Consider the following 26,924-nt stretch of genomic DNA (forward strand, 5'->3'; position numbering starts at 1 on the left):
AATAACAGAGGATATTTTACTAGTTCCCCAAGCTGGAGTTTGCTTGTTGGGACGGGATTTACAGGACCAATTGGCTATCGGTACCAGACCACAGGGATCAGGTATCGGGGTTCAATTTTATGTACTAAAGGAGGATCGGGAACTAATAAATCCTAGAGTATGGGCAAAAAGAGGCAATAGAGGAGGGTTAGATGTTCCTCCCCTGCAAGTTACTTTAAAAGACCCTGACCAAGTAATTAGACGAAAACAGTATCCAATTCCTATGGCTGACCGAAAGGGGCTGCAGCCAGTAATTGACCAATTGGTCAAAGATCGTATACTCGAACCTTCTATGTCACCTTTTAATACCCCAATTTTACCTGTCCAAAAACCAGATGATACCTATCGATTAGTGCAGGATTTGAGGGAGTTAAACAAAATTATTCTCACCCGTTATCCAGTTGTACCTAACCCCTATACGTTAATGGGTAAAATTGATCCCCATAGTAAGTGGTTGAGTGTAATTGACCTCAAAGATGCCTTCTGGACCTGTCCGTTGGCAATAGACAGTAGGGACATGTTTGCATTTGAGTGGGAGAATCCTTTTACAGGACAGAAAAATCAATACCGATGGACGGTCCTTCCCCAGGGTTTTACAGAATCACCAAATTTGTTTGGCCAAGTTTTAGAACAGGTACTAGATGAGGCCCCTCAGAGAGAGTATTGTCAATTAATACAATATGTTGATGATTTATTAATCACAGGAAAAATGTATGATGTGGTTAAACATTACACTTGAATTTTTGAATTTTCTAGGGAATAAGGGTCTTAGAGTGAGCGAATCAAAGTTACAATTGTTCAATTTGAAGTTAAATACTTAGGTCATCTGGTTAGTCAAGGAATTAGGAAGAAAAGTCCAGAGAGAACACGCAGTATTCTGCAGATCCCGCCTCCAAAGAGTGCTCAAGAACTTAAGAAATTCTTTGGTTTAGTGGGATACTGTAGAATTTGGATTGAAAATTATTCTAGCCTGGTCAAATTTCTTTATGATAAACTTGCGACTCTAGGGAGTGAAACTGTTGTCTGGACGGAGGAGGAGATTAAAGATTTTACCTTGGCGAAACAGCGTCTTATTAGTGCCCCAGTTTTGGCTTTACCCGACCTAAATAAGCCATTTGACCTATATACCAATGCAAAAGACGATATGTCCATGGGAGTATTAACGCAAGAGAGGGCAGGCTTTAGACAACCAGTTGCCTTTCTGTCAAAAATTTTAGATCCTGTTTGTCGTGGTTGGCCAGAATGTGTGCAAGCAATTGCAGCCACTGCTATTTTAGTTGAGGAAGGACAAAAGATTACGTTTGGTGCCCCGATGATAGTTCACACCCCTCACACAGTCCGCACTATTCTCTTACAACGTGCCGGAAGGTGGCTTACTGATTCTAGAATTTTAAAGTATGAAGCGATTCTTATGGATAGGGATGATTTGACACTGATTATAAACAAAGAACAGAATCCAGCCGCCTTCTTGGTTTCTCCAGATTCTGATACTGTCCCTAATGATTTAGAGCATGCATGTTTAGAAGTGATCGATTTACAGACAAAAATTAGAGATGATTTAAGTGATGAACCTTTACGGGAGGGTGAAAGATGGTTTATTGATGGATCTTCCCGCTGCATTGACGGCATTCAGTATAGCGGGTATAGTGTAGTGGATGGGAATGAAGGAGTTGTGATTGAAGCCGGTCGTCTTCCCGGTCATTGGTCGGCACAATTCTGTGAATTATATGCCCTCTGTAGAGCTCTCCAGGATTTAGAGGGAAAGGTGGGCACAATCTATACCGACTCAAAGTATGCTTTTGGTGTAGTGCACACCTTTGGAAAGATTTGGAAAGAGTTGGGAATGATAACTGGGAAAGGACAAAAGTTGATCCATGAAAACTTAATTGTTCAATCCTTAGATGCTCTTATGTTACCTGAGGAGACAGCTGTAGTTCATGTACGGGGCCATCAAATTATTGACAGTCCTGAAGCACAGGGGAACAGACGGGCAGATGAAGCTGCCAAACAAGCTGCACTCACAGAAAAAATAGACATGCAGTTATTACTCCCCACCCCACGAGGTTCAAAAGACTCCCATCTTTTCACGGGAAGAGGTTTATATGAAAGACCAGGGAATGCGTCAAACTGCCGATGGGTTGTGGTGGACGGCAGAGGGATGCCAAGTACTGAACAAAGCCTTGGCTCGTCAGATTATTGATCAGCTCCACCAGCAGACACATTGGGGAACACAGGCACTTGGTGATGCTTTTGTACGGTCCTTTAATTGCTCAGGAATATACACCATAGCCAAGCAAAGTACTTGGGGGTGCCCAATCTGTCAGCGAGTGAATAAGAAAGTCATGTGCCAGGTAATGCCTGGCGGTCGCGATATAGCCGTACGCCCATTTCAACGAATACAGATTGACTTCATGGGATTACCTAAGATAGGGGCTTATAAATACCTCCTAGTGATGGTGGATCATTTTACTCGATGGGTTGAGGCTTTCCCGATCCCTAATGATCGTGCTAGCACCGTTATTCGGATATTACTAGTCTGTTATTCCGCGTTATGGCATTTTTCAAACTATTGACTCAGATCGAGGTACACATTTTACCTCTCAGGTACTCCAGGGTGTGTGTAAAATCCTGGGAATAGATTGGCAGTTACATACCCCATGGCACCCCCAGAGTTCAGGCCGTGTTGAACGGATAAATCAGACCCTGAAAAATCAACTCATAATTTCTGTAAAAGCTTGATTGTCTCTCTGGATACACAGATTGTAGAGGAGACTGCTACCTCATCTCCATGTGAAATAAAGTCTGTGGAAATGATACTCGAGAACTCCCAACTCCTCACATCCACCAGTACACAGCTCTCACATCAGGACTGATATGGAATACCATCCACTTACTTGGAGAACATTGTAGATCAGGAAGACCTCAGCAGAAAGGTACATAGTTCCATGAAAGTAGAAACACAGGTAGACAGGGCACTTGCCTTCATCAGGCAGGGAGCTCATGTTACAACTGTACAAGATGTTGATGATCACACTTAGGAATATTGTGCAATTTTGCTCACCTAGCTAAAGGAAAGATCTTGTAAAGATAGGAAGGCTGTAAAAATAATTCTTAAGAATGTTGCCGGGACTAATGGGCTTGAATACAAGGAGAAACCATAAGACATAAGAGCAGAAATAGGCCATTCATCGAGTCATTCACTCATGAGTCATTATCCCACTCAGCCTCACTCATAACCTTTGATGCCCTGGCTAATCAAGGACCCATCAATCTCTGCTTTAAATACACCCAACATCTGGGCCTCCACAACTGCCTCTGGCAACAAATTCCAGATTCACCATCCTTGGACTAAAATTCCTCCACAGCTCAGTAGCTGCCCTTCAATCCTGAAGTTGTGCCCTATGGTGGACTCTTCTACCATAGGAAACAACCTTTCTACATCTACTCTGTCCACACCACTAAACATTCAAAATGTTTCAGAGATTCCCCCTCATTCTCCGAAATTCCAACAAGTACAGGCCAAGAGCTGTCAAATGCTCCTCAAATGACAACCCTTTCATTCTCAGAATCATCCTTGTGAACCTCCTTTGAACCCTCTCCAACTTGAGCACATTTTCTTAAATGAGGAACCCAAAACTGTTCACAATCCTCCAAGTGTGGTCTTACCAGTGCCTTGTAAAGCCTCAACATCACATCCCTGTTCTTATATTCTATTCCTCTTCAAATGAATGTCAGCATTGCATTTACTTTCTTCTCCAATCCAACATGCAAGTTTACCTTCAGGATATCCTGCACCAGGACTCCCAAGTTCCTTAGCATCTGGGTATTCTGAATTTTCTCCTCATTGAGAAAATAGTCTGCCAGTTTATTTTTTCTACCAAAGTGCATGGCCATACACTTTCTGACACTGTATAGGTTCGGACATTTTTTCCCTGGAGCCTGTGGGACCTGGCAAAGGTAAGAATTAGATTTATTGTTGTGAATATGTCACAAAATTTGTTTTGCAGCAGTAATGTGGATTACAGATCCAAAATTGCAATAAATTACAATTCTGTAAATACAAGATTTTTAAAAATAATTTTTGCTTAAAAAGATAGTGTCCGTTGTTCATTCATTGTCCGTTCAGAAATCTGATGGCAGAGGGGAAGAAGCTGTTTTTGTAATGTTGGGTGTTTGTCTTCATCTCCTGTACCTCCTTCCTCGTAAGCAGTGAGAAAAGGGCATGGCCAGGGTGGTGAGGCTCCTTAATGATAGAAGCTACTTTCTTTTGTCCATGTCCTTAATGGAGAGAAGACTAATGCCCATGATGGCACTAGCCAAGTTGACAACTCACTGTAGCCTTTTCCTGTACAATACTGTGCATTAAAACCTCCATACCAGATAGTGATGTGTGAGAGATGAGGAAACTTGACATAGAAATATGAAAGATGGGGAAACTAGTGCAGACATGTGGAGTGATGGATTAAACCAGTATGAACAGGCTAAGCATGGAAATTAGAATGCAGGAAGCAGAGTCAGCCTTTGTAAGATAAGAATCTTCTAGTCTTTGAATAAGATAAAGAGAGGTAAAGAATAATAGAATGTAGGAAGTTGAGATAGTCTGGATGAGATAAGGGTCTCCTAGCCCTAGACAGAAGAACCAAGTTCTACATATATAATTATTAAGCCATACACAGATTTATCAAGTTAAGGCATATTTAATTAGTAAACCCTAGACAGGATTAGCGAACTCTGCATATGAAGGGACTGTAGCTCTGAGAGTTGGAAAGGTGTGAATGGGGACAAGGGCAAGGTTGTGAATAAGGACAATGGGGATAATGACATGAGAGGACACCGACAGGATACCCCCTGGTGTTCCAAGTCCACTGAAACTGCACATAGGCAGGAAGGATTGCCTATGCCAAACCCATCCAGGGGGCAGAAGAATGTAAGGGGGAGGGCACTCTGATACTGAAATTCACTGTATAAAAGTTGGGTGAGCCCCAGTGTGTCTGTGTATTCCCAAGGTAAGGGGAAGCACCCAACTTTGCATTGTTGCTGTAATAAATGTTCTTTGTTCTCAATTTTTGTCTCGAGCAATTTCTGTTAAGGTACTTCTATTTCTAACAGATGCAACCAGTTAAAATGTTTTCACGGTACACCTGTAGAAATTTGAAAGTCTTTGGTCACATACCAAATCTCCTTAAACTCTGGGGAAATATAGCTACTGGCAAGCTTCATTGACATGATGGCCCCAGGATAGATAGGTCTTCAGTGATGTTGATACTCAGGAATTTGATTATAAAATATTTGGTTATAAAATCATGAAGGGTGTAGCCGAAAAGTAGATGGCATAGATTTAAGGTGAGAGGGACAACTTCTTCACACACAGGGTGGTGTGTGTCAGAAAACTTCTCACACATGAGTCTCTTTAAAACTGATGACACGACAAGCTTTATTTACAAGTCTGCAGAGTTGGACTTAACTGGCTTCTCACCAGTTAAGCCCCGATACATACAGTGCATTGATTTTTATACCCTTGTTGTTTGCCCTTCCCCTTCTTATTAATACTGTTTTAATTGGTTAGTATTGCAAAAGCATTCTAAGTACAACTGCATTTTTAATTATCACGTTCGTTACGTACGCTGCGAACTCTACATACACTAAATTCTGTTTCTCACCCTTCTTATCAATCTTTTGTCTCCTGCATGTCTCTCACTATGACCATGAAAAGATATGTTTAAAAAAACATATCCAGCTGAACCTTTTGTCCTTGGCTGCTAGTAAGCTCCCTGTCTGTTCTGGCTTCCCTTTTTATGATTAATCATCACATTTTAACTTAAGCCATTTTAACCTAAATTCTCTATCTATAACAGTGTGTATGTGGAATGAGCTGCCAGAAGTGGTAGTATCAGGTACCATTTGAATAAACAAAAGGCATTTAGACAGGATTGGATTGGTTTCAAGCTACATGGGATGAACGTTGGTAAATGGGACTAACTTGGTCAGTATAGATCAGTTGGGCTGGAGGGCTTCTTTCCATGCTGTTGAACTCTGATTCATACATTTAGATTTCAGTTAAACAGCCAGTCACTTTACTGAAAGTCTGTAGAATAATTACTATACTCTCCAAAGCATTATCTGCTTTAGCTAACTGATCAAATCCATCTGCAGAAACACAATAAAGGGGTGGGGAGGTTAAACAGGTGAATTAATTTATCACATTATGACAACCATTCAAAGTAAATTAGCCACACAAAGTAAATCATAGTCTTGAATCAAAAAAAACCTTTATTTTTAGTATGAAACTAAAAATCCACTCAGGTGACATTCCAGAGTTTAACAAAAACATTATCATATTTCAACATCGATTTTAACAGTTCATGTACATCTGCAAACAGTGAACATTGGATCAGGTATATGCTGCCAAACAAAAATAACAAAGAAATAAATTCTGAAAGGAACTGAAGTAATAAAAATATCAATTTGCCCTCAAAAGAAATCTAAGTTTTCTTGGTTTTATTTCAGGAATTCAATGATCTTGTGTCATTGTAAACGAGAGACATTTGTAAATCAATTACATTTACAAAATGACAGTGATCCAGATCTGCATTTGAAAGGGAATCCTGGGATAACAAATCTCAGCTCATTAATTTATTCAATCTGTTAGCCTGATCAACACATTAATTTTATGCAACAAAACTGAGATCCAAGCACATAATAAACCTTTCATGAAACAGGTTGAGCAGCCAAACTGCTTCAGTAATTGCCAGAAGCAATGCAAAGGGGATCTTTGAAGAAATTTAATTAAAGCACATTTCACCATATATTTAATTAACCTTGCTGTTCTCTAATGTCAGCTGACAAAATGAAGTGTAAATAGTTTAAAATGCTAAACATTGTTAAAATTCTCAAATAGCCACACTGTGGCAGAGATAAATAACCACTGGGCCAGGAGGGTCACAGGATTAACATAGCATTTAGTAGGAGAATCAGTAACACCCAGTTGTTATTTGGTCTGAAGGTTCTCTCCCCCTCTCCCCCAGCTTCTCTTTCTTCCTCCTCCAGCACTGGCATAATACTGCCAGTGGAAACTAAAACTATACAAATTAAATCACTAAAGAAAGTAATACGAGAACTAATGCAAGTGGTCCCAGGAAGAACAGGGAATGTGATAGGAACATACAGCACAGCTCTGATTATCCAAAATTGGATTCTCTGAAATCTCAGTTATCTGAAATTTTTTTGGAGCCAAACTGACTGGGGACTTCGGGCTCCCAGCACCAGCAGCAGCAGACCTTCGGGCTCCCGGCATGAGCGGGGCCTCAGTGGGGAAGTGTCGGTGAATGGCGGTGGCCAGCATTTTTTTTTTTGGTGAAAATTAAACTTTATTTTTAATGTTTAAAAAGCCTTATCTTGTTGTTGTTGTTGTTGTATAAATACTGTTACAAGTGATCTGCTGTTGCTACTGGGCGGTTTTTTTAAAAAATGACCATTTCTCCGATCATTTCAGATAATTGGAGTTGTACTGTACAAAAGTGCATGTAATACAAGCCAACATTTCAGGCCTGAGCTCTTCGATGCAAATGTGGAAAAAAAGGTAGACACCTGAATATCTCTAGTTTTGTCTATCAAATTTGACAACTGAATAAATGGTCAATCTCTTCTACCCCAGCAACCCCATCCAAATGACTTATGGAGAACAGTGGGACTCTCCCTCTGAGAGTCTAATGGCAGAGAGAGCGGTGGGATTCTCCCTCTAAGAGACTAATATCAGAGAGAGCAGTGAGGCTCTACCTCTGAGAGTCTAATGGCAGAGAGAGCGGTGGGATTCTCCCTCTAAGAGACTAATGGCAGAGAGAGCAGTGAGGCTCTACCTCTGAGAGTCTAATGGCAGAGAGAGAGAGAGAGAGTGGTGGAATTCTCCCTCTGAGTCTAATGGCAGAGAGAGCAGTGAGGCTCTACCTCTGAGAGTCTAATGGCAGAGAGAGAGAGAGAGAGAGAGTGGTGGAATTCTCCCTCTGAGTCTAATGGCAGAGAGAGCAGTGAGGCTCTACCTCTGAGAGTCTAATGGCAGAGAGAGAGAGAGTGGTGGAATTCTCCCTCTGAGTCTAATGGCAGAGAGAGCAGTGGGGCTCTACCTCTGAGAGATTAATGGCAGAGAGAGCAGTGGGGCTCTCCTACCAACACACCCTCCCCCCCCACCAGAGTGCTGTGGGCCTTTTCCTCCCCAACCCCACCTGCCGAGAGTCTAACAGAGGAGAGAGCAGTTGGACTTTCTCTCTGAGAGTGCATGAGTAGAAAGCAGTGGGAATCTTACAGTAAGACTAAAACCCCACTCTGGGACATCTTTCAGCGCATGATATCTGTGTTGTTTGGTTATCTTTTAGTGCAAAAAGCCCAACAGGCTATTTGTCTACAAATGCAAAAATGATTCATGAGAATTTGAATTACTTTGGGGTTAAAATAGAAGGTGCCCACTTGTCTGTGTGGAGACGAGGGGCCAAATTGCCTGTGTGCTTTGATGGTGGTGTACCCTGACGCTTTTTGTGAAGTTCACTGAAGGATATAGGCTGGAATGCCAGGAAAACTTCCTTGCTCCTTCAGTTCTCTTTATAACTTCCCCCAAAGAGGGTGCCTGTTTAATCTCGTACCTGAAAGGTGTTTACGTTCTAGTAGAAAAGATGGACATGAGAATACAATGGGTTCCAAGCTCCCCAACATATTGGGATCTCCACCTGCCCCTTGCCCAATAGAGAACTGTCTTGGTTTGATCTGCCATGACTTGACATGTCACGAAGAGCCAGATGAACCCTGGAGAGAGGGACTGAGGGCCAGCAAGCTGCACCATTCAGTTTTAATAAGCAAATCTCTCCACTTGGCACTCACAATTACATGTATGAACTGCAAATAAATGCTAACGTGATTTAGGAGCATACAAGAGTGCGTGCAGCACAAGTGGAGTGGTCGACTCCCCTGCCAGTATAAATTCACTAGATTACCCTCTGAGGACCTGCAACAAACACAAAGCTGTACATTACAGAGACCACAAAGCTGACAGTAGACACAGAGTCGAGTGTTAAAAATTTTCTGCCATACACAAGAAAATTTTTTATGAAAGTTTGTTGTTTCACATTTTATGTCTTCACAGTGAGTTTGTTGCAGCATTTCCTGAAACCCCTCTTTTTAAAAATGAGAGATTTGCAATTAAATGAGGACAATTGCCTCACACAGCCTCTGCAAATGTCTTAAACTTATCCTTCCTGCAGTCCAACATGTGCTTTGCTGTGACTACGGCAACAGCTTTTGAATATCCTCACTTCTGAAAGTTGGGAGTACATCGAGCAGTGTTCTCCTCAAGAGCACTGGGAATTGGAAAAGGCAATCAACTTTTCGGCTGTTACCTTTTTTAAAACAATACAACACAGTAGAAGCCCTTCCTGGCCCATAAAACTCATACAGACCAACTACACCCAATTAACCTCGCAACCCCATATATTTCAGAAAGTGAGAGGAAACTGAAGCACCCTGAAAAAAAATCTAAACGGGCCAAGGGGAGGACGTACAAACTCCTTGGAAATGTGGAAAAACAGGTAGATATCTGAATAAAAGAGGTGAGAGGAGGTGGAGAGGAGGCGCACAGGCTAACGAGTACTAGATGGATGCATGTAGGAAGGCAAAAGAGAAAAAAAGCAGAGAAACGATAGGGCAGAGGGCCATGGGTAGCTTTCTGATATGACAAGGGAAGTGGGGGGGGGGGGTGGTGGAGGTGGGGAAGAAACAAGAGGAAAGGAAACAGGTGCAGGGAATGAGACCGGGAAAGATGTTAACAGAAATTGGAGAAGTCAATATTGATGCCGGCAACTTTATCCACTCTGCTGCCAACTTTCACCCTGACTTCAAATTCACTTGGTCCATCTCTGGCAACTCCCTCCAATGTTTCGATATCTGTCTCCATCTCGGGAGACGAACTATCCAGATAGCTTCTATAAACCCATAATTCCCACAGTCACCTTCACTACAACTCACTCTTCCCACTGGGTCTCCTGTAACAATTCTATTCCTTTCTTTCAATTTCTTCTCCTCTATCTCATCTGTTCCCAGGTTAAGTTCATTCAGGACATGCAAGAAGGTCTCCCTCTTCAGAAACTTTGCTTCCCCTCCATTGCCATTAACTCAGCACTCACTTGGTTTTCCTCCATTTCCCTCACTTGGCCCTCCCCCCCCCCCCACCCCAGAGGACAAGGTTCCCAATGTCCGTATTTACCACCTCATTAGTCTCCTCATCCAACACGTTATTCTCTGCAATTTATACCACCTACAGTGGGATATCACCACCAGACACATCTTCCCCTCCCCATTTTCCGTAGGGATTGGCCCCTCCACGACTCCCTCATCAATGCATCCCACCAATCGCCATCCTCGTGCCCACCCTCACGACCGTAAGAAGTGCAACACTTGCCCTGCCACCTCCTCCCTCACCATCATTCAGGGCCCTAAAGAGGTGGGGAGCAGTGCTCCCAATGCATCAGGGGATACTGGACGCGGACTGGGAGACCACTTGTGGAGCACCTTTGCTCTGTCTGCTGCAACAGTAAGGACTGTGGCCAACCGTTTTCATCACACACAATGCCACACTGACACACCTGCCCGTGGCCTCGTACTGCCAAAGCGGGCAAGGCCACCCACAAAGTAGGGGAATGCCTTGTGTTCCATCGTGGCACTCTCCAACCAGACAGCAACATCAGCATCTCCAGTTTCTGTTCACTCTCTCCCCCAATTTCTCTCTCTCCCTATCCTTCTATCATTCACGCTTCTTTGCCCTCTCCCCTATCCCTTCCCGGCTTATTTTTCTTCTACTTTCCCACCCCTATGCACCTATTTGCACTTACCTGTTAGCCTGTGGTCCCCCCCTCCCCTTTTTATTCAGGCACTGCCTGTTTTCCCACATTCCCAACAAAGAGCTCAGGCCTGAAATGTCGACTGCCTTTTACTCCCTATGGATGCTGCGTGACCTGCTGAGTTTCTCCAGCACTTTTGAATATTGGTCTACACCCCAGCACCTGCAGCTTTTCTTGTTTAACTGGGAACTTCACAAGACCATTCCAGGTTTGAGATTTGCCTGGTTGTGGGGAGAGAGGGAAGAGTGTACAACAGAGATGAATCCTATCTCCAACTAACATTTATGTAGTGCTGAGATTTCAAACTTAGACTAACAGGAGAATCTTCTACAGTTATGCAGATCTGTGCATTGCTGGATGAAAATGGAAAAAAAAATTCCAAAAATATGAAATAAAAAATCCAAAAAACACTGGAAATGCACATCAAAGTCAGGGAGCATCTGTGAAAAAAGAAACAGTTAATGTTTCAGATTTGATAGCCATCAGAACTGGATAATAAGGGTGAAACACTAAAGTCTGCAGACTGCGATAGTGGTCAGGTAGAAGTCAGCAGCTCTCACAGTGCCAACAGGAGGTGAAGTTTTGGGCCTGAGCCCTTCTTCAAGGTAGAAGGAAAGAGCAGGCAGGTGCCTGAATTAAAAGGCTGGGAAGAAGGAAAGAAAGGCAAGAGAAGCACAAGTCAACAGATCTGCATTCGCAGAGTAATGCCCTCCCCAATCAATTCTCACCCTTATTAGTCTGTTGGTCTGTGCTCCTCCCCTTGCCCTTCATTGCCTTCTCCCCAACCTTTTTACTCAGTTGCCTGCCTGTTTTGTTTTACTCATACCTGGAATATGACTCAGGTATACATTAAATCTTTACCTCCTATGGAGTCTGCAGGAACTGCTGATTTCCTGCAACATTCCTGTTTTCACTGGAAAAGAGAAAACAAGTTAGGTATCGAAGAAGAGGGATGGATAGAACAAAGGAGATGTCCCCGATAGGGTGAGACAAAATGGGTTAATGTTTCAGGTAGAAGCAGATAATGCTTCTGTATTGGAGGTTGCTAATATCAGGGCTGGGCTTTACCAAGAAAGAGAAAAACAGCTAAATCACAGATGGATGACCAACAGAAATAGCCATTCTGATGCAGACGAAGAACAAGCCACCTGCAAATGGAGAGCTCAGAGTCCAGAAGCTGCAATGTGCCCAGATGGAGAATGGAGTGCTATTCAAGTTGTGTTGAACTTGAGAAGTCATTGATGGGAGATGGAAAACAATGGAATGGATGGAAAATTAAATTAACAGGAGGCTGGACTAGATGCAGATTCACTGTAAAGTGGTCATCTAATATGCATTTATTTTTTCCTCTACACTGGAGAAATCAATCATATCCAAAGTACCCACCTTGAGTGCCCAGAAGCAAGCCTCACCCTGTTGTTAATCTGCCACTTTAATTCTTGTCTCACTTTGATCTTTCAATCTGAAAGTGTTACTCTAAGGTCCAGTGCAAGCTTGGGCATTTTGCAGCCTTCCAGACCCAACACTATATTCTCCATCTCTGGATAACTTCCTCTTTGTCCGTATTGGAACCAGTTGTCTAACCATGCTTTGGCACCGTTTTTCCTTTTCTTTTACTGTCCCACTGAGAATGCAAGTTTTAAGATGTTGACTGGAAAAGGAAAGCTACCTGCATTCCTTTATTTCTTGTTATCAGCTAAAGCTAATCACAACCTCCTTATTTGGCTAGGTAGTGAAAGACGATTTATCATTGGATAAGGGACACGACCCTACCCTAATTAACGAATCCAAAGAGAATTTTAAGAAATATGTGCTTGTACAGAGCATTCTGTTCAAATGTTCTAGAAACCTAAGGGTTTCAGGGTATAAGTATATGATTTGTAAGACACAAAGCAGACTCTCTTGGGGGAATACGAGCTGCTTACAACAATGCTTCTTGCTGTAAAGGAATTCACATGCTTTGTAAAGTAATTTAAAATATTTTTGTCCTACTGTATGTATTTGTGTTTGTTTTCAAACAACCAAAGGTCCACTTTAACGCCACAGACTCATTTTTAGCAACATCATCTACTTCTAACTGCTATGTTAACCCATGGTTTCTCCTCAGAGATGCTCCCTTTGATCCACCCTCAAGCAACTGAGAACTCATTTGTTTTCTCTTTCCCAGTTCTGACAAAGGAGAAATATTATCTTTTTTTCTTTCTCCACAGATTCTGCCTTACCGGCTGAGTGTTTCCAGTTTTTGTTTTTACTTGAGTCCTCCTCTTTCTGCACCACACCAACATGTCCGTCAATGGCTTCATGTGTGCCAAATCAAGGCCGTCCATTAATAAGTGGAACACCCCCCTATATTCCATCTCAGCTATCCATAACCAAGTGCATGAATACTGGTTGTTAACCCCCACAACCGGCCTCTCTCTAGCCCTCATCTCTCTATACCCCTTCTCCCATCAGGGAACATCTTTCTCAACCCTTTCTCCCCATCTCCTTTCTCTTTGACCCTCTCCAATTCAATCCACTTATTCCCTGCCAGACTGGTCTTCTCCTTCCCCACCCCTCACTTTCTTATTCAGCTGTTTGCCTAGCTTTCAGCATGCCTGAAGAAGGGTTCAGGCCTGAAACATTGACTGCCTTTTACCCCTGATGGAAGCTGATTGCATGAGACTCCAGCATCTGCCGATATAGTTTACCTTTATTGATATTGTGAAGAGTCCCTTCCCAGACTAGAAAATTCCGAGGCAGGGTCTAACAGAGGAGAGAGCAGTGGGACACTTCTTGAGAGTCTGACAGAGGAAAGAGCTGTGGGACTCTCCGCCTGAGAGTCTAAAAGGGGAGAGAGAGCAGTGGAACTCTTACAAAAACTCCATTCCATGACATCTTTTGTCAATCAGTATGTCTCATTACATGATACTTAATATTGTTTGGTCATCTTTGTAATGCAAAAAGCACAACAGGCTATTTGTCCACAAATGCCAATGCAATAATAATTCATGAATATTTGAATTACTTTGGAGTTAAAACTGAAGGTGCTCACTAGTCTGCGTGGACACAAGAGGCCATATTGCCTGTGTGGTTCTATGGTGAAGAACCTTGGTGCTTTTAGTGAAGTTTTCTCAGGGATACAGGCTGGGATGCCATAAAAACATCCCTGCTCCTTCAGTTCTTTTTCACTTCCCCCAGAGGGTGTCTGTTTAATCTCACACCTGAAAGATGTTTATGCTTCAGTAAAAAAGACGGACATGAAATACAATGGGTTTCAAGCTCCCCAACATGTCAGGACCCCTACCTGCCCCTTGCCCAGTACAGAACTGGCTCAGTTTGATCTGCCCCGACTGGATTTGTCACAAAGAGCCAGATGAACCCTGAAGAGATGGACTGAAGGACAGCAAGTTGCACCATTCAGCTTTGGTAAGCAAATCTCCCCACTTGGCACTCACAATTACATGTATAAACTGCAGATAAATGCTAAAGTTTCATCAGACTGTGGCTCTGCCATTACACTTGGAAATATTCCCCGTTAGAGGAGCCAAATATCAAAACAATCACACAACCACCTTTACAACGTTATGAATTCTACAGTAAATCTTTTATCACAGTGAAAAACCTTGTTACAGTTTTGTCCTTCACAAACCTTGATATTTAGGTACCTGAGATTTCAATAACGGTATTCATCAGTCTTTAATCGGGAAGCTGATATGTGTATTTGGTAAGGCATTCAGTGCAAAATGCTGGCCGTGAAAAGCCACACATCACATGATCATGCCACTAAAACTCACATAAACAAAGCACAACTCTAGACCAAGTCATCAGCATTACAAGTGAGCAACTCAAAGGAAAATGGAGAAAATTTGTATCCATTGCCCATGTAGAACTTGTTTTGAAATTCCACCCTGTTGGGAAAAAAAAGACCAAATTTATTTTAGCATTTGGCTATGTGCCCTGATCCCTCCTTCACAAGGCTGTGTCAAATCTTGGTAGTTTACGCTACTGTGAAGCACAAGAGCTTCATTACTTCATTAAAGTCACCATAGGGAATGCTCCTGAGCTCCCCTTCCCCCAAACAAAAGCAGGTGATGGATCCACAAGTGGGAACATAACTCAAGATGAATGTGCCCCCTTAAGTTCTGCACATGATTCCAGACGATTTAAATACACGTGTTCTGCATGCAACACAAATTTGGATGCAGGGATAATCCCTCAGTCACGGCTCTAATCCAGCCACATCCATCCTCCAGCCCAATCCCCTCTTACCCCCAGAAAACGTATTGATATCAACCTTGAGCAACTGATCTCCAAAGATGCAAAACTATTCATTCCTCAGTGAATTCCTCTTGTCCTGAGAATATGCTCCCTGAAGCTCAGTTCTCCAGCCAATAAATAGAGATTCTCATTCGTGATCTCACTGAAATCATCTCTCACATCTGCTTCAACAACTATCATCTCATTTCAATCTCTCTTTTCACAGGTATCTCAGAAACTAAGTGAAGTGAAATTCACAAAGCTCTTTTGTTGTTCTTTATGTATGACAGTAAATTAAGTGGAAAAACGAATTGTGCTGAGGATGTGGAAAGGCTGCAGAGATATAGGTAGGATGAATGGTCATGGGTTAGGCAGATGGAGTCTAATGTTGACAAATGAGAGGTCATTCACTTTTGAGGGAAAAATAGTTGATCAGATTATAACTTAAGCAGTAAAAGATTCCATCATGCTGTTGTGCAGAAGAATCTGGGAGATTTGTGGGAAGAGGAGTTTTAAAAATTATAGAACACAGAACGGGAAAGTAAAATGGATGCGAAGTTAAATCTCTTCTGGTTGCATCTGATTCTATCCCTCCCTATTCATGTTTGGTTGACAGCCTCCTCAACAAAATAGAAGAGGATCAGAGCTGGCACCACCAGTCTGAGGAACAGCTTCTTCCCACGGACAGTGAGAATGCTAAACAACAAAAGTAACTGCTCATACTAACCACCCGAGACTCTACATTTACAAAACAATATTTATTTACTTACTTGTATATATGAATACTTGTCCTGCATATGAGTTGTTTGCCTGTATGTGCATTATGTCTGGTTGTGTGTTGGCATGTTTTGCACCAATAAAAAAGCTTTCTCTGGTCAACGGGTTGTACTTGTGTAATCAGATGATAAATAACCTTGGCTTCAACACTACTGAGATAGTGAGATACACATCTTTCAAAAGTAGTCAGCATGTAAAGCATCATTTTTGTGTCACCTAAGAAAGCTGCAGTTTACTTTCAGTTATCTCCTCCCCTTGCAATCATATTCCGACACATCTTATTTGTTTTAGTGGTACATAGAATATCTCATTTATCAAGAACACAGGGAACACAAGCAAAACATACCAATGCAATCGGAGAGCGTGAAGGAATGCTGAGAGCCCCTCCATCACCAGCAGAATGGCAACAGTCAGAACAGCAAATAAGCCAAAGACAGGGAACAATAACAAGGAGCCAAAATCACTGTCCATTCGAAGACCCATGTGCAGCACCATCCCCCACAGGACCTCAGAAAGCTCTGAGAATAAAAAAGACAAAATAAAATGAAGGCAATCAATCAGTGGCCTGCCACTGCTGCAGCCAAAACCAGATCATCAGAATTCAATGTACAATTGTTCAAGAACTTGATATACATTTGATATAGCTGTGCAAAGTTATTAAAATTCAGTATAGTTCACTAATAAAATCAGTATCAATAATTACATTCCCGCAGTTTACTGAGATGACTTTATCCGTTTAAAAAAGGTGGCAGTAACGTGGATAAAACAAAAAATTCTTGTTGGATTTTAAAAGAGATGGATCTACTCACGAGCATGAGCCAGACTGAGGGCCCAGAGCCTCAAATATGAGGCAGTATTAGAGATGCAGCCCAGACAATATTCAATCGTGTGAATAATTTGATGCATGAAAGCATCAGCAAAATTAAACTAGGAGAAAAAGAAAAGCATATCAATTTCACATCAAGTGGATATTTTCAAGGAACTCTGTTCCTGGTGCAGGTTCAAGACTGCAAACAATGCAATTCGAGATGAAAGAATTCTCAGCTTGGTTATTTGATGGGATACATGGTGACAGGATTCCAACAGGAACAGAAAGGACGAAATGAGATTAAATTTAGACATACAATACGGTAACAGGCCCTTCCGGCCAACAAGCCCATATGCTGTCCCAATACACCAATTAACCTTCAATGTTTTTGGAGGTGGGAGGAAACTGGAGACACGGGGAAAACATACAAACCCCCTTCATCAAGGTATGAGCAATATGTAGGCAAGTGCCTGAATAAAATTGAAGGGGGAGAAGCACGAGGTTATAGGTAGATATAGGAGGGCAGGCGCAAGAGGGAGGGTACTGGGGGAACTGGGGTGGGTTGGAGGAAGTCGAGGCCTGGGGAAGCCAGAGGGGGGAGGGTGGAGATGGCAGGCAGAGGAGTTCAGAGAGGGGCACCAGCAGGTGGGGGGGGGGAAGAAGTGCCAGACAGGGGAGGTCAGAGGGGAGTTCAGGGAAGAGAGAATGAGACAGGACTAGAGGTTGAGAAGGGGGAACTCAAAGAAGTAGATGGGTGGGTGAACAGGGTGGTGTTAGGGGATAGGGAAGGTTAAAGAGAGGTAAGTGAGCCGGGGGGGGGGGGGGGTGGGGGGGTGCCGGGGAGTGTTGCGGGGATGAGCCTGTAGGATCCAAGAGTGTAGGAAGCCAAGGTCCCAGCCTTGCAGAGGCTGAGATTGGTTTGGGAACTATTGAGGGACCAGATGCCAGAATGGGGGTGGTCGGGATCAGGGCAAGCAGCTGCGTACATGGAGACTTCGGGGGCTCCGGTGCACAGGTGGCCAGGACCAGGGTGAGCAGCGAAGGTGTCTGGAGCAACAGCCTCCAGGCAGCTGGAACAGAAAATCAGACGACAGATGCTGGAGCTTCAACAACAACAAAAAAGTCTGCTCGAGAAACTCAGCATGTTAAGCAGCATCAAAAGGACAACATTTCAGGTCAGAACCTTTCATCAAGACTGAGTAATAAGTCCATTCAAGATGGTCTGCAGAAAGCTGTACATTTCAAATACTGACAGTGTTTCTCCCTCCATTAGTACACCCTGATTTGCTGGGCATTCCACAAAGCCTCGAGTTCACAATATTTTATGCTCCAACTGCATTATCACTGGCTAAATGCCACCATTAACCCATCACCCATCTGCATTATCACTGGCTAAATGCCACCATTAACCCATCACCCATCTGCATTATCACTGGCTAAATGCCACCATTAACCCTTCACCCATCTGCATTATCACTGGCTAAATGCCACCATTAACCCATCACCTATCTGCATTATCACTGGCTAAATGCCACCATTAACCCTTCACCCATCTGCATTATCACTGGCTAAATGCCACCATTAACCCTTCACCCATCTGCATTATCACTGGCTAAATGCCACCATTAACCCATCACCTATCTGCATTATCACTGGCTAAATGCCACCATTAACCCTTCACCCATCTACATTATCACTGGCTAAATGCCACCATTAACCCTTCACCCATCTGCATTATCACTGGCTAAATGCCACCATTAACCCATCACCTATCTGCATTATCACTGGCTAAATGCCACCATTAACCCTTCACCCATCTGCATTATCACTGGCTAAATGCCACCATTAACCCTTCACCCATCTGCATTATCACTGGCTAAATGCCACCATTAACCCATCACCTATCTGCATTATCACTGGCTAAATGCCACCATTAACCCTTCACCCATCTACATTATCACTGGCTAAATGCCACCATTAACCCTTCACCCATCTGCATTATCACTGGCTAAATACCACCATTAACCCATCACCTATCTGCATTATCACTGGCTAAATGCCACCATTAACCCTTCACCCATCTGCATTATCACTGGCTAAATGCCACCATTAACCCATCACCTATCTGCATTATCACTGGCTAAATGCCACCATTAACCCTTCACCCATCTGCATTATCACTGGCTAAATGCCACCATTAACCCATCACCTATCTGCATTATCACTGGCTAAATGCCACCATTAACCCTTCACCCATCTGCATTATCATTGGCTAAATGCCACCATTAACCCATCACCTATCTGCATTATCACTGGCTAAATGCCACCATTAACCCTTCACCTATCTGCATTATCACTGGCTAAATGCCACCATTAACCCTTCACCCATCTACATTATCACTGGCTAAATGCCACCATTAACCCTTCACCCATCTGCATTATCACTGGCTAAATGCCACCATTAACTCATCACCTATCTGCATTATCACTGGCTAAATGCCACCATTAACCCTTCACCCATCTGCATTATCACTGGCTAAATGCCTCCATTAACCCTTCACCCATCTGCATTATCACTGGCTAAATGCCACCATTAACCCATCACCTATCTGCATTATCACTGGCTAAATGCCACCATTAACCCTTCACCTATCTGCATTATCACTGGCTAAATACCACCATTAACCCATCACCTATCTGCATTATCACTGGCTAAATGCCACCATTAACCCTTCACCTATCTGCATTATCACTGGCTAAATGCCACCATTAACCCATCACCTATCTGCATTATCACTGGCTAAATGCCACCATTAACCCATCACCTATCTGCATTATCACTGGCTAAATGCCACCATTAACCCATCACCTTATCACCACAGCAATACTGGTCTGAACCAATCATAAACATTCCCTTGGTCCCATCCCTCCCTCTAACCCCCTTCTCCACCTACTCTTCAACTTAAAACTCTCATAGGGGTTTCAGCTCAAAACATGAACCCTGTTATTATTTCCACAGATGATGCCTGACATGCAAAACCTTTCTGCTCCTTGGAGACATTGATGGATACTGTCCTTATTTGCTTTTTGAGCCTAAAAGGGATTTCTTTTGCATGTTATTCATTATTTAAATTCTGCCCTTGCCAGTCAACCTTCATACACCTTCTCAATTAACCAAAGTCTGCTGGATGAACACAGTGGGTCGAGCAGCACCAGTGGCAGTCTCGATGAAGGGTTTCAGCCTGGAACATTCGCTGCCTTTTCTCTCCCACTGATGCTGCTTGACCTGCTGAGCTCCACAGCAGATTATGGTTAGCTTAAAATTCCATCATCTGTGTGACCACAGCTAACTGTCCCCTCGTGTCTTCACATATCCTTCAAGACTTCCGTTTTCAGTTACACAAAATAATCACTAAAGAAAAATTCTGTTCTGCTAGGATTACTCTTCCCAAAAAGCCCTTTTACACAATTATTAATTAACTCTTTCTCCTTAAAAACAACATCCTGAAATAGTTTTCTTCCTAGTTGTTTCCCAACATGTTGATTTAGGAAACCAGTCTGTCCTACCTCTGGTTCAGCTTCATCAGGATGGCTCAGTTGGGTTGAATGGTTATCTCCTTGTTCCATTTCATGACCTCCAAGCAGTGACACCTCCTCATCACTTCCTCTTCGCACAAGTGTGTAACCTTTCTAGATGCAAAACAACAAAACTTTAGTGTCATTATTCAAAGTTGCGTATATTTTAGATTTCATTCCCAAGGATGATGTTAAAGGTGTTGGAGAAGGAGAGGAGTGGCAGATAGTTACTGAGTTGGAGGATTTAAGTTCTCTGGTGGCCTGAGAGAGGTTGGGACTATGCCCCTTTGGAAAGAGGTTTAAGTTGGCATTCTAAACCATAATGGTCTCTGGCAAAAGGGTGAGTCACCAGAGGACACCGATTTAGCCAAACAACCAGAGGCCACAAGGGGAAAAGCATCTTTTTTTGAAAAAAAGAGACACAAAAGGGAGCCCAGGGTAGCATGAACCCATGCCACAGGAAGTTCCAAAATCAACGAGTCATCATCAGATAGCCATACAAGCAGATCCTTTGGCTCACTATGTTCATACTGATAATCATGTACTTGCAGATAAAATCAATGTTACAAGGGAAACAGAACTGCCCAATAAAGACACTATGGGTAGAATGGCCTACTGTCTGCAGATCCAAGCATCACATATAATTTTCATAACCATAGGTAAATGCTTCAAGATATTATGGTATGCTGCTCATTTGTACATTGACGGTCAAATCATACACAAGCTACAGGGAGATTTAATTCCATTTATTTAATTAAATAAATCTAGTTAACAGGACATTAACCTAAAATTACTTCAAACTTCAACTAACCAAACTTTAAGAATTATTATAGAGCAGCACAATTAAGATACCTATCAGATTTTTATCAAACAAGAGAAAAACCAGATTGGACCAGATTAGAGCTAGATAAAATAGTGGAGAAGGTACCTGAACATATACTTTATAAGTGGGATGAAAAGCTGGTGCAACATAGGAATTCACCAGTACTGTGCCATCTGCTCAACATTTGGAAGAAGATTCACGTAGAAAGGAATAAGACAAATTATCAACTACCAATATTGACGCAAAATCAACTAATCCTTTCACAATAGATAGCCTTTCCTTTAGAGAATGGGAGAGAAAAGGGATCAAAAGAATAGAAAATTGTTTTTCGGGAAATAAATTATTATCTTTCGAACAAATGAAGGACAAATATGGTATAACTCACGGTACAATGTTTGCATACCACCAACTGAAAACCTACTTGAAGGACAAATTGGGAAGCAGGCTGAGGTTACCAGAAGGAAGCAATTTTGAATATGTGATTATAGACACAATGATAATTAAAAGATTTATAACAAACAGGTACATCAAACTGCATGAGAAAGAGAACGAGGAAACAAGCTGTAAACCCAAACAAAAATGGGAACAAGATCTAAACATATAGATAAAGAATGAAACATGGGAAAAGCTATGCTCCGGAACTATGAGAAATACAATAAACACGAGGTTACACATGATACAATATAATTGGTTACACAGGTGACACACCACACCCCAAAAGTTAAATAAATGGGACCCAACAGTATCAGACAGATGTTTTCGTTGTAAGAAGGAAACGGGAACAACAGTACATGCAATTTGGGCATGTGAGAAAGTGGAAAAGTTTTGGGAAGATTTAAACCAGGTATTAAATAAAATCACAAAAAGCAACTGGACAATGCTCATGGCAACTTTTTGTTTGCCTTATGGCAGACAAAAGTTAAGGTATAACACGTATGTTACACTTTTAAAGTATCATTGCATGACAACAAAGGGAATCGTAAACCAACTCAACATTACCTCAGGAACAAGGATGGGGAAGTGATAAAAGAGCCTGAGAAGCAACCATAGTTCAATTCATTTCAAAGTAGTCAGGGAAAAAAAAATAAGATTTGGTCCTAGAGTTAAAGTCTTAAATTGGAAGGGCTGATTTCAACATTTTAAAACTTTCCTATCACAGACTGTTCTTATTTAAAAGATATAACCTATTTTTGTGATTTCCTGTATAACTTTAAGTCGACTTCAAGCATCCAAAACCATGAAGTGCAAACATATCATTGAAAATTCTTCCCTACTGATCTTGGTGCCACCAGTGACCAACCTGGTGAAAGATTTCACCAGGACATTGTGACCATGGAGAAGTGGTATCAGGGCAACTGGAATCTATCAACGCAGGCCGACTATTGTTGGACCCTGACATGAAAGGCATCAGATGCAGAGTTCAAATAAAAATCAATGGCAAAGCATATTTAGGTCAATTGAACTCATGCGATGTGTCAGCATCATTATGCAATTAAACTTTCTAAATTCAATAAAAGATAATGTTTCTCCAACTTCCTATGTGAGGCAAATCTGAAATTATCCGTGTTCATATTGAAGTTGTCCATCTTAATCCCCAATTATTTTTAAGGAAGAAAATCTTTTGAAGAAATTTGCTCTCTAGTGTTACTGTGCTGGTGACACAAAAATTAGTGGCATAATTCATAGTGAAGGAGATTGTGAAAGGATACAGAGGGATATAGATTTGTTGAAAAGTTGAGCAGAAATAGACAGAGGAACTTTACGCTAGGAAGGTGTGAGGTTAGGGATTTGGGGACATTAAATCCGATCAAATCATGTACAGTAAATAACAGGAACATTGATGTGGAGGGGCCTTGGGCTGTGTCCATAGCTCCCTGAAAGTGGGAACACAGTGAAGAAAGCATTAGCTATGCTGATTTTCATGGCCAGAAGCATTCAATAGAAGAATGATCATGTTGCAGCTGGACAAAACACTGTACAGGTACACAATCCTTTATCTGGACATCTAAAATCCAGAATGCTCCAAAATCCAGCAAGTGGGGAGAGAGACCGGCAGCGTGAGTCGGACGGGCAGGGGAAGGGAGAGACTTACAGCATGAGTTGGGTGGGCGGGGGGGAGACGGCAGCGTGACTGGAAGGGGGTGTGGTTGTATACGGCAGCACAATTCAGGTCATCTTAAATCTGGCTTTCTGAAATCCAGAAAAATCCAAAATTCGGAACACACTGTCCCCCAAGGGTTCTGGATAAAGTATTTGTGTTCCTGTACTTGAAATATTGTGTATGGTCCTGATGCTATACTACAGGAAGGATATGTAACAATATAGAGAGCATAGTACATTCACCAGGAGAATGACTGGAATGGAGGGCTGCAATTATTCTCATGACAAACTGAGGGGTGACTCAGATGTTTATAAAATTATGAGGGGATAGGTAAGGTTCATAGACTACTTCCTAGAATGGGGGAGTCTAACATTGGAGGCCACATGTTTAATGTCAGATGAAGTGACATCATCTGACATTAAACAATTTTTTCCCCCCTCAGGTAAGCAGTTCCCATTTCTGTGCTGTCAAACTCTGACAGTGGGCAACAAAACCGATTACAGAATAGTTTCACCATAAAAGAATGTCAAGGTAGTCATGGTCATGACTTGAGAGAATACAGAACAAAAATAAAAAATCTGGGGCTGAACCAACTCCGTGATGCCCAAATACTCCTTGGCCCTTGTCGCCCATCCATCCGAGCTCCCGATGCCCTAAATCCCAGTCATCTGAGCTCCCAATGCCTTGAATGACGCAGGTACTTACCACAAAAGTCGACCCCCCCCGCTCAAATTTGACTAAAAAAAATTGGTCCAAAAAATTCAACTATTACACGAGTATAAACAGTTTGTAAAACACATGCAACACAGCCATTTGCCAGTTGAAGACCTACTCTGTATGTCCCAAAGCTTCCTCCGCCATGGTGCTTCCAGTATAAATATCCAGGCTTCCCAAGCAACAAAATTGGAATAGATAACAAAGCAATCGCAACCAGGAACACTTGGAATCCTTTCTGTTCACAAAGTAAATACAAATAAACATGTATGAATCATTATAAACATTAACAGTCTGAACAACTGCTTATTGCCGAGTGTACGGATAGGCAACATCAAGTTACTCCTAAGAAACAGGCTCAGCTTGTCAATGAACAACATGCCCCCCTGCTTTAGTCCCACCTGCTCGCATTAGGCCCACACCCCTCCAATCCCTCCCACCCATGTAGTTAACCAAATGTTTCTCAACGGACACTAATGCACCTTCCTTCACTACCTTGTCTGGCAGCTTGTTCTACATGTTGACCACTCTCACAGTGAAGAAGTGTCCACTCACATCCCACCCTCACTACTAATAACTAAGTCTTCTCATTTTCAACTCCCTTATTCTCCTCTCAGAAACAGACTGTCACTATTCATCTTTTTTATGCCACTTAGGATTTACCCCCTCAACCTCCTATACACCAAGGAAAATGGACTGAGTTTTTCCAGTCTCTTTCGACAACTCAACTTCCCTAATCTTGGCAACAGCTTCATTTGCACCCTTTCCAACCTCAATATCCTTCTTGTAGCTAAGTGACCAAAACTGCACAATATTCCCCAGTGTGGCCTCACTAATGATTTTTATAACTTTCACATAATGTCCCAACACTTGTAGTCAATGTCCTGACCAATTAAGCCACATATCCCAAATGCTCTCTTCACCCATGATACCATCATTAAAGACCTATGTACCTGCACCCCAAGGTCCTTCTGCTCCATAACTCTCTTCAGACCCTGCGTTAAACAAATGTAGCACCTCACACTTCTCCATGTGAAACTGCATCTGTCAGATCCTCATCTGGTCTGCATCTTGTTGCAAATTCAGAAAACCTTCTTCACTGCCCAGCGTAGCATAAATTTTCATGTCATCAGTCGGAAGTATTATTTTCCAAATCATCTGTATAATACTACAAAAAGCAAGGGTCCTAGCATCAAATCCTGAGACATTCCACTGGTCATAGTCCTTCAGTCTGAAAACCTGCCCTCTACAACCACTCTCGAATTCCCGTCACTGAGCCAATATTTTGTCATTAGAGAATAGAAGGAAGAGCTGAACTTGGGTTGGGCCTGATTGGTGGAATTTAGTTTCTGAGTAATTACATTTCTTTTTTAAAAAAAGTTTACACATCATGAAAAGCACATATTACAACTTATTCTAAATGCCTACCTGCCCGGGGTAAAGTGGAGCACTGTCACTGCTTTGCATCACAAACATGTTGATAAAATGAATCAGGATGCTTGGAGCCAGATCAGAGTTTACAGCAGAATACATCAGCCATTTATAAATGACCATAAACACAAGGTATCCGAAGAGAGAAATCATGAAGACCAACTCCGGAATAAATACTAGGTAGATGTTATAATTATTCTTAAAGTGCCTAAACCGTTAAAAAGAGAAGAAAATCACCCAAACAATTCAATGAAAAATTTCCACATTTTAGCTCAGAGCTACATTTCTTTTTTTAAAAACAGAACTTCATCATATACTTTGCTAATAATTTTATCGGAATTTTTTAAATATGACTTCCAATACATGATCAAAAATTTCACACTAAATATGCCAATAGCTAAAAACACGAGGCCAGGGAACACAGACATTTCTGCAGAGACCCCATTATTCTTTGCTGGGACCAACTTTCAGCCAATTAGGTCATAAAAATACAAGCCATTCAGATCACGTAGAAACATTTATATTCTTACACTAGCAGACCAAAACTGCACATAGATGCCTTCACAATCCAAATACAGCTAAAGCACAATCTCCCTGATTTTGTATTTAATTCCCCTCGCAATATTAATATTCTGTTAGTTTATATCCTCACAAAGAACGAGAATAGTCAGAATAAAGGGTCTCTTCTGCACTGGAAGAGTGCAACTAGTGGAACGCCCAAGGATCAGGTCTTGCACCTTAATTATTTATAACATACATCAACGATCTGGAGAGGGAAAAGAATGAAAAGTATGCAAGTTTGTCAATATCACTAAAATAAGTGACAGGGCAGACTGTGAAGGTACATTGACTCTGTAACAGGGTACAGATTGGTTCAGTGTGTGAGCAAAAGCTTGTGAAGTGCTTGTCTAATGAGAGAAAGCAATAGAAACATGGAATGAAAAGACAAATATTATGTCAAGATAGAAACTGTAAATGAGTGAAGGACTGGTGGGGCCAAATGGCCTACCCCATTTTTATTCCTTATGAATGCTGCTTCATCAATGCACCAAGGAAAAGACAATTATAGAGACAATCTTGAACACTGTGTTAGTTCAAAAAGGACTTACAAGTGATTGAAGACTCCAAGAATTATGCCAAATGTCATGTGGGCAATTCCAAGGATCACTGACATTTTCATTTTAAATGAATTCAGGAAGCTGAGACGATTACTTGCAAGGTTCCAAATCTTAAAAAGAGATAAAGTTTTCAGTCTGAGCTGAGAAATGACATCAGACAGAAAAGAACCCGGTTTCAGTGATATCAATCCAAGATGTAAAATCTATGTGCATGACTGGCTTGGTTCTAGTTAACTAAACATATTTTTCTAAATCAGCCCAGCAACTATTGGTTAACAATCAAGTCATGTTCATTGCCATCTGATTGCACAAGTGCAACCCAACAAAAGTGTTCTCAGGTCCTCAGTGCAAAACACGACCAGACGTGACACACATACAGACAAACAATACTTATGCAGGACAAGTATTCATATATACA

At 41.9% G+C, this 26,924-nt stretch overlaps 1 protein-coding gene across 8 annotated transcripts in view; it reads right to left on the reverse strand.

Annotated features, from left to right (window-relative positions):
- LOC138761409 (V-type proton ATPase 116 kDa subunit a 2-like) overlaps positions 1-26,924 on the reverse strand; it is an 80,199-nt gene that overhangs the window by 9,809 nt on the left and 43,466 nt on the right. For 3 of the 8 annotated variants that reach the window (XM_069933482.1, XM_069933475.1, XM_069933481.1), the window contains 7 exons: positions 26,498-26,616; positions 25,386-25,596; positions 24,076-24,195; positions 20,311-20,433; positions 16,745-16,862; positions 16,282-16,453; positions 6,292-14,809 (listed from right to left, as the gene is read on the reverse strand). In XM_069933482.1, the coding sequence (XP_069789583.1) occupies positions 14,713-14,809; positions 16,282-16,453; positions 16,745-16,862; positions 20,311-20,433; positions 24,076-24,195; positions 25,386-25,596; positions 26,498-26,616 (960 nt within the window). In that variant the 3' untranslated portion in view covers positions 6,292-14,712. Of the gene's footprint in view, positions 1-3,816; positions 3,988-6,007; positions 6,187-6,291; positions 14,810-16,281; positions 16,454-16,744; positions 16,863-20,310; positions 20,434-24,075; positions 24,196-25,385; positions 25,597-26,497; positions 26,617-26,924 lie in introns of those variants that run through there. The other 5 variants (XR_011356312.1, XM_069933478.1, XM_069933480.1 and 2 more) reach the window with 5 other exon arrangements.

Source organism: Narcine bancroftii, chromosome 4 (assembly GCF_036971445.1).
Source record: "Narcine bancroftii isolate sNarBan1 chromosome 4, sNarBan1.hap1, whole genome shotgun sequence".
Taxonomy (NCBI): Eukaryota; Metazoa; Chordata; class Chondrichthyes; order Torpediniformes; family Narcinidae; genus Narcine; species Narcine bancroftii.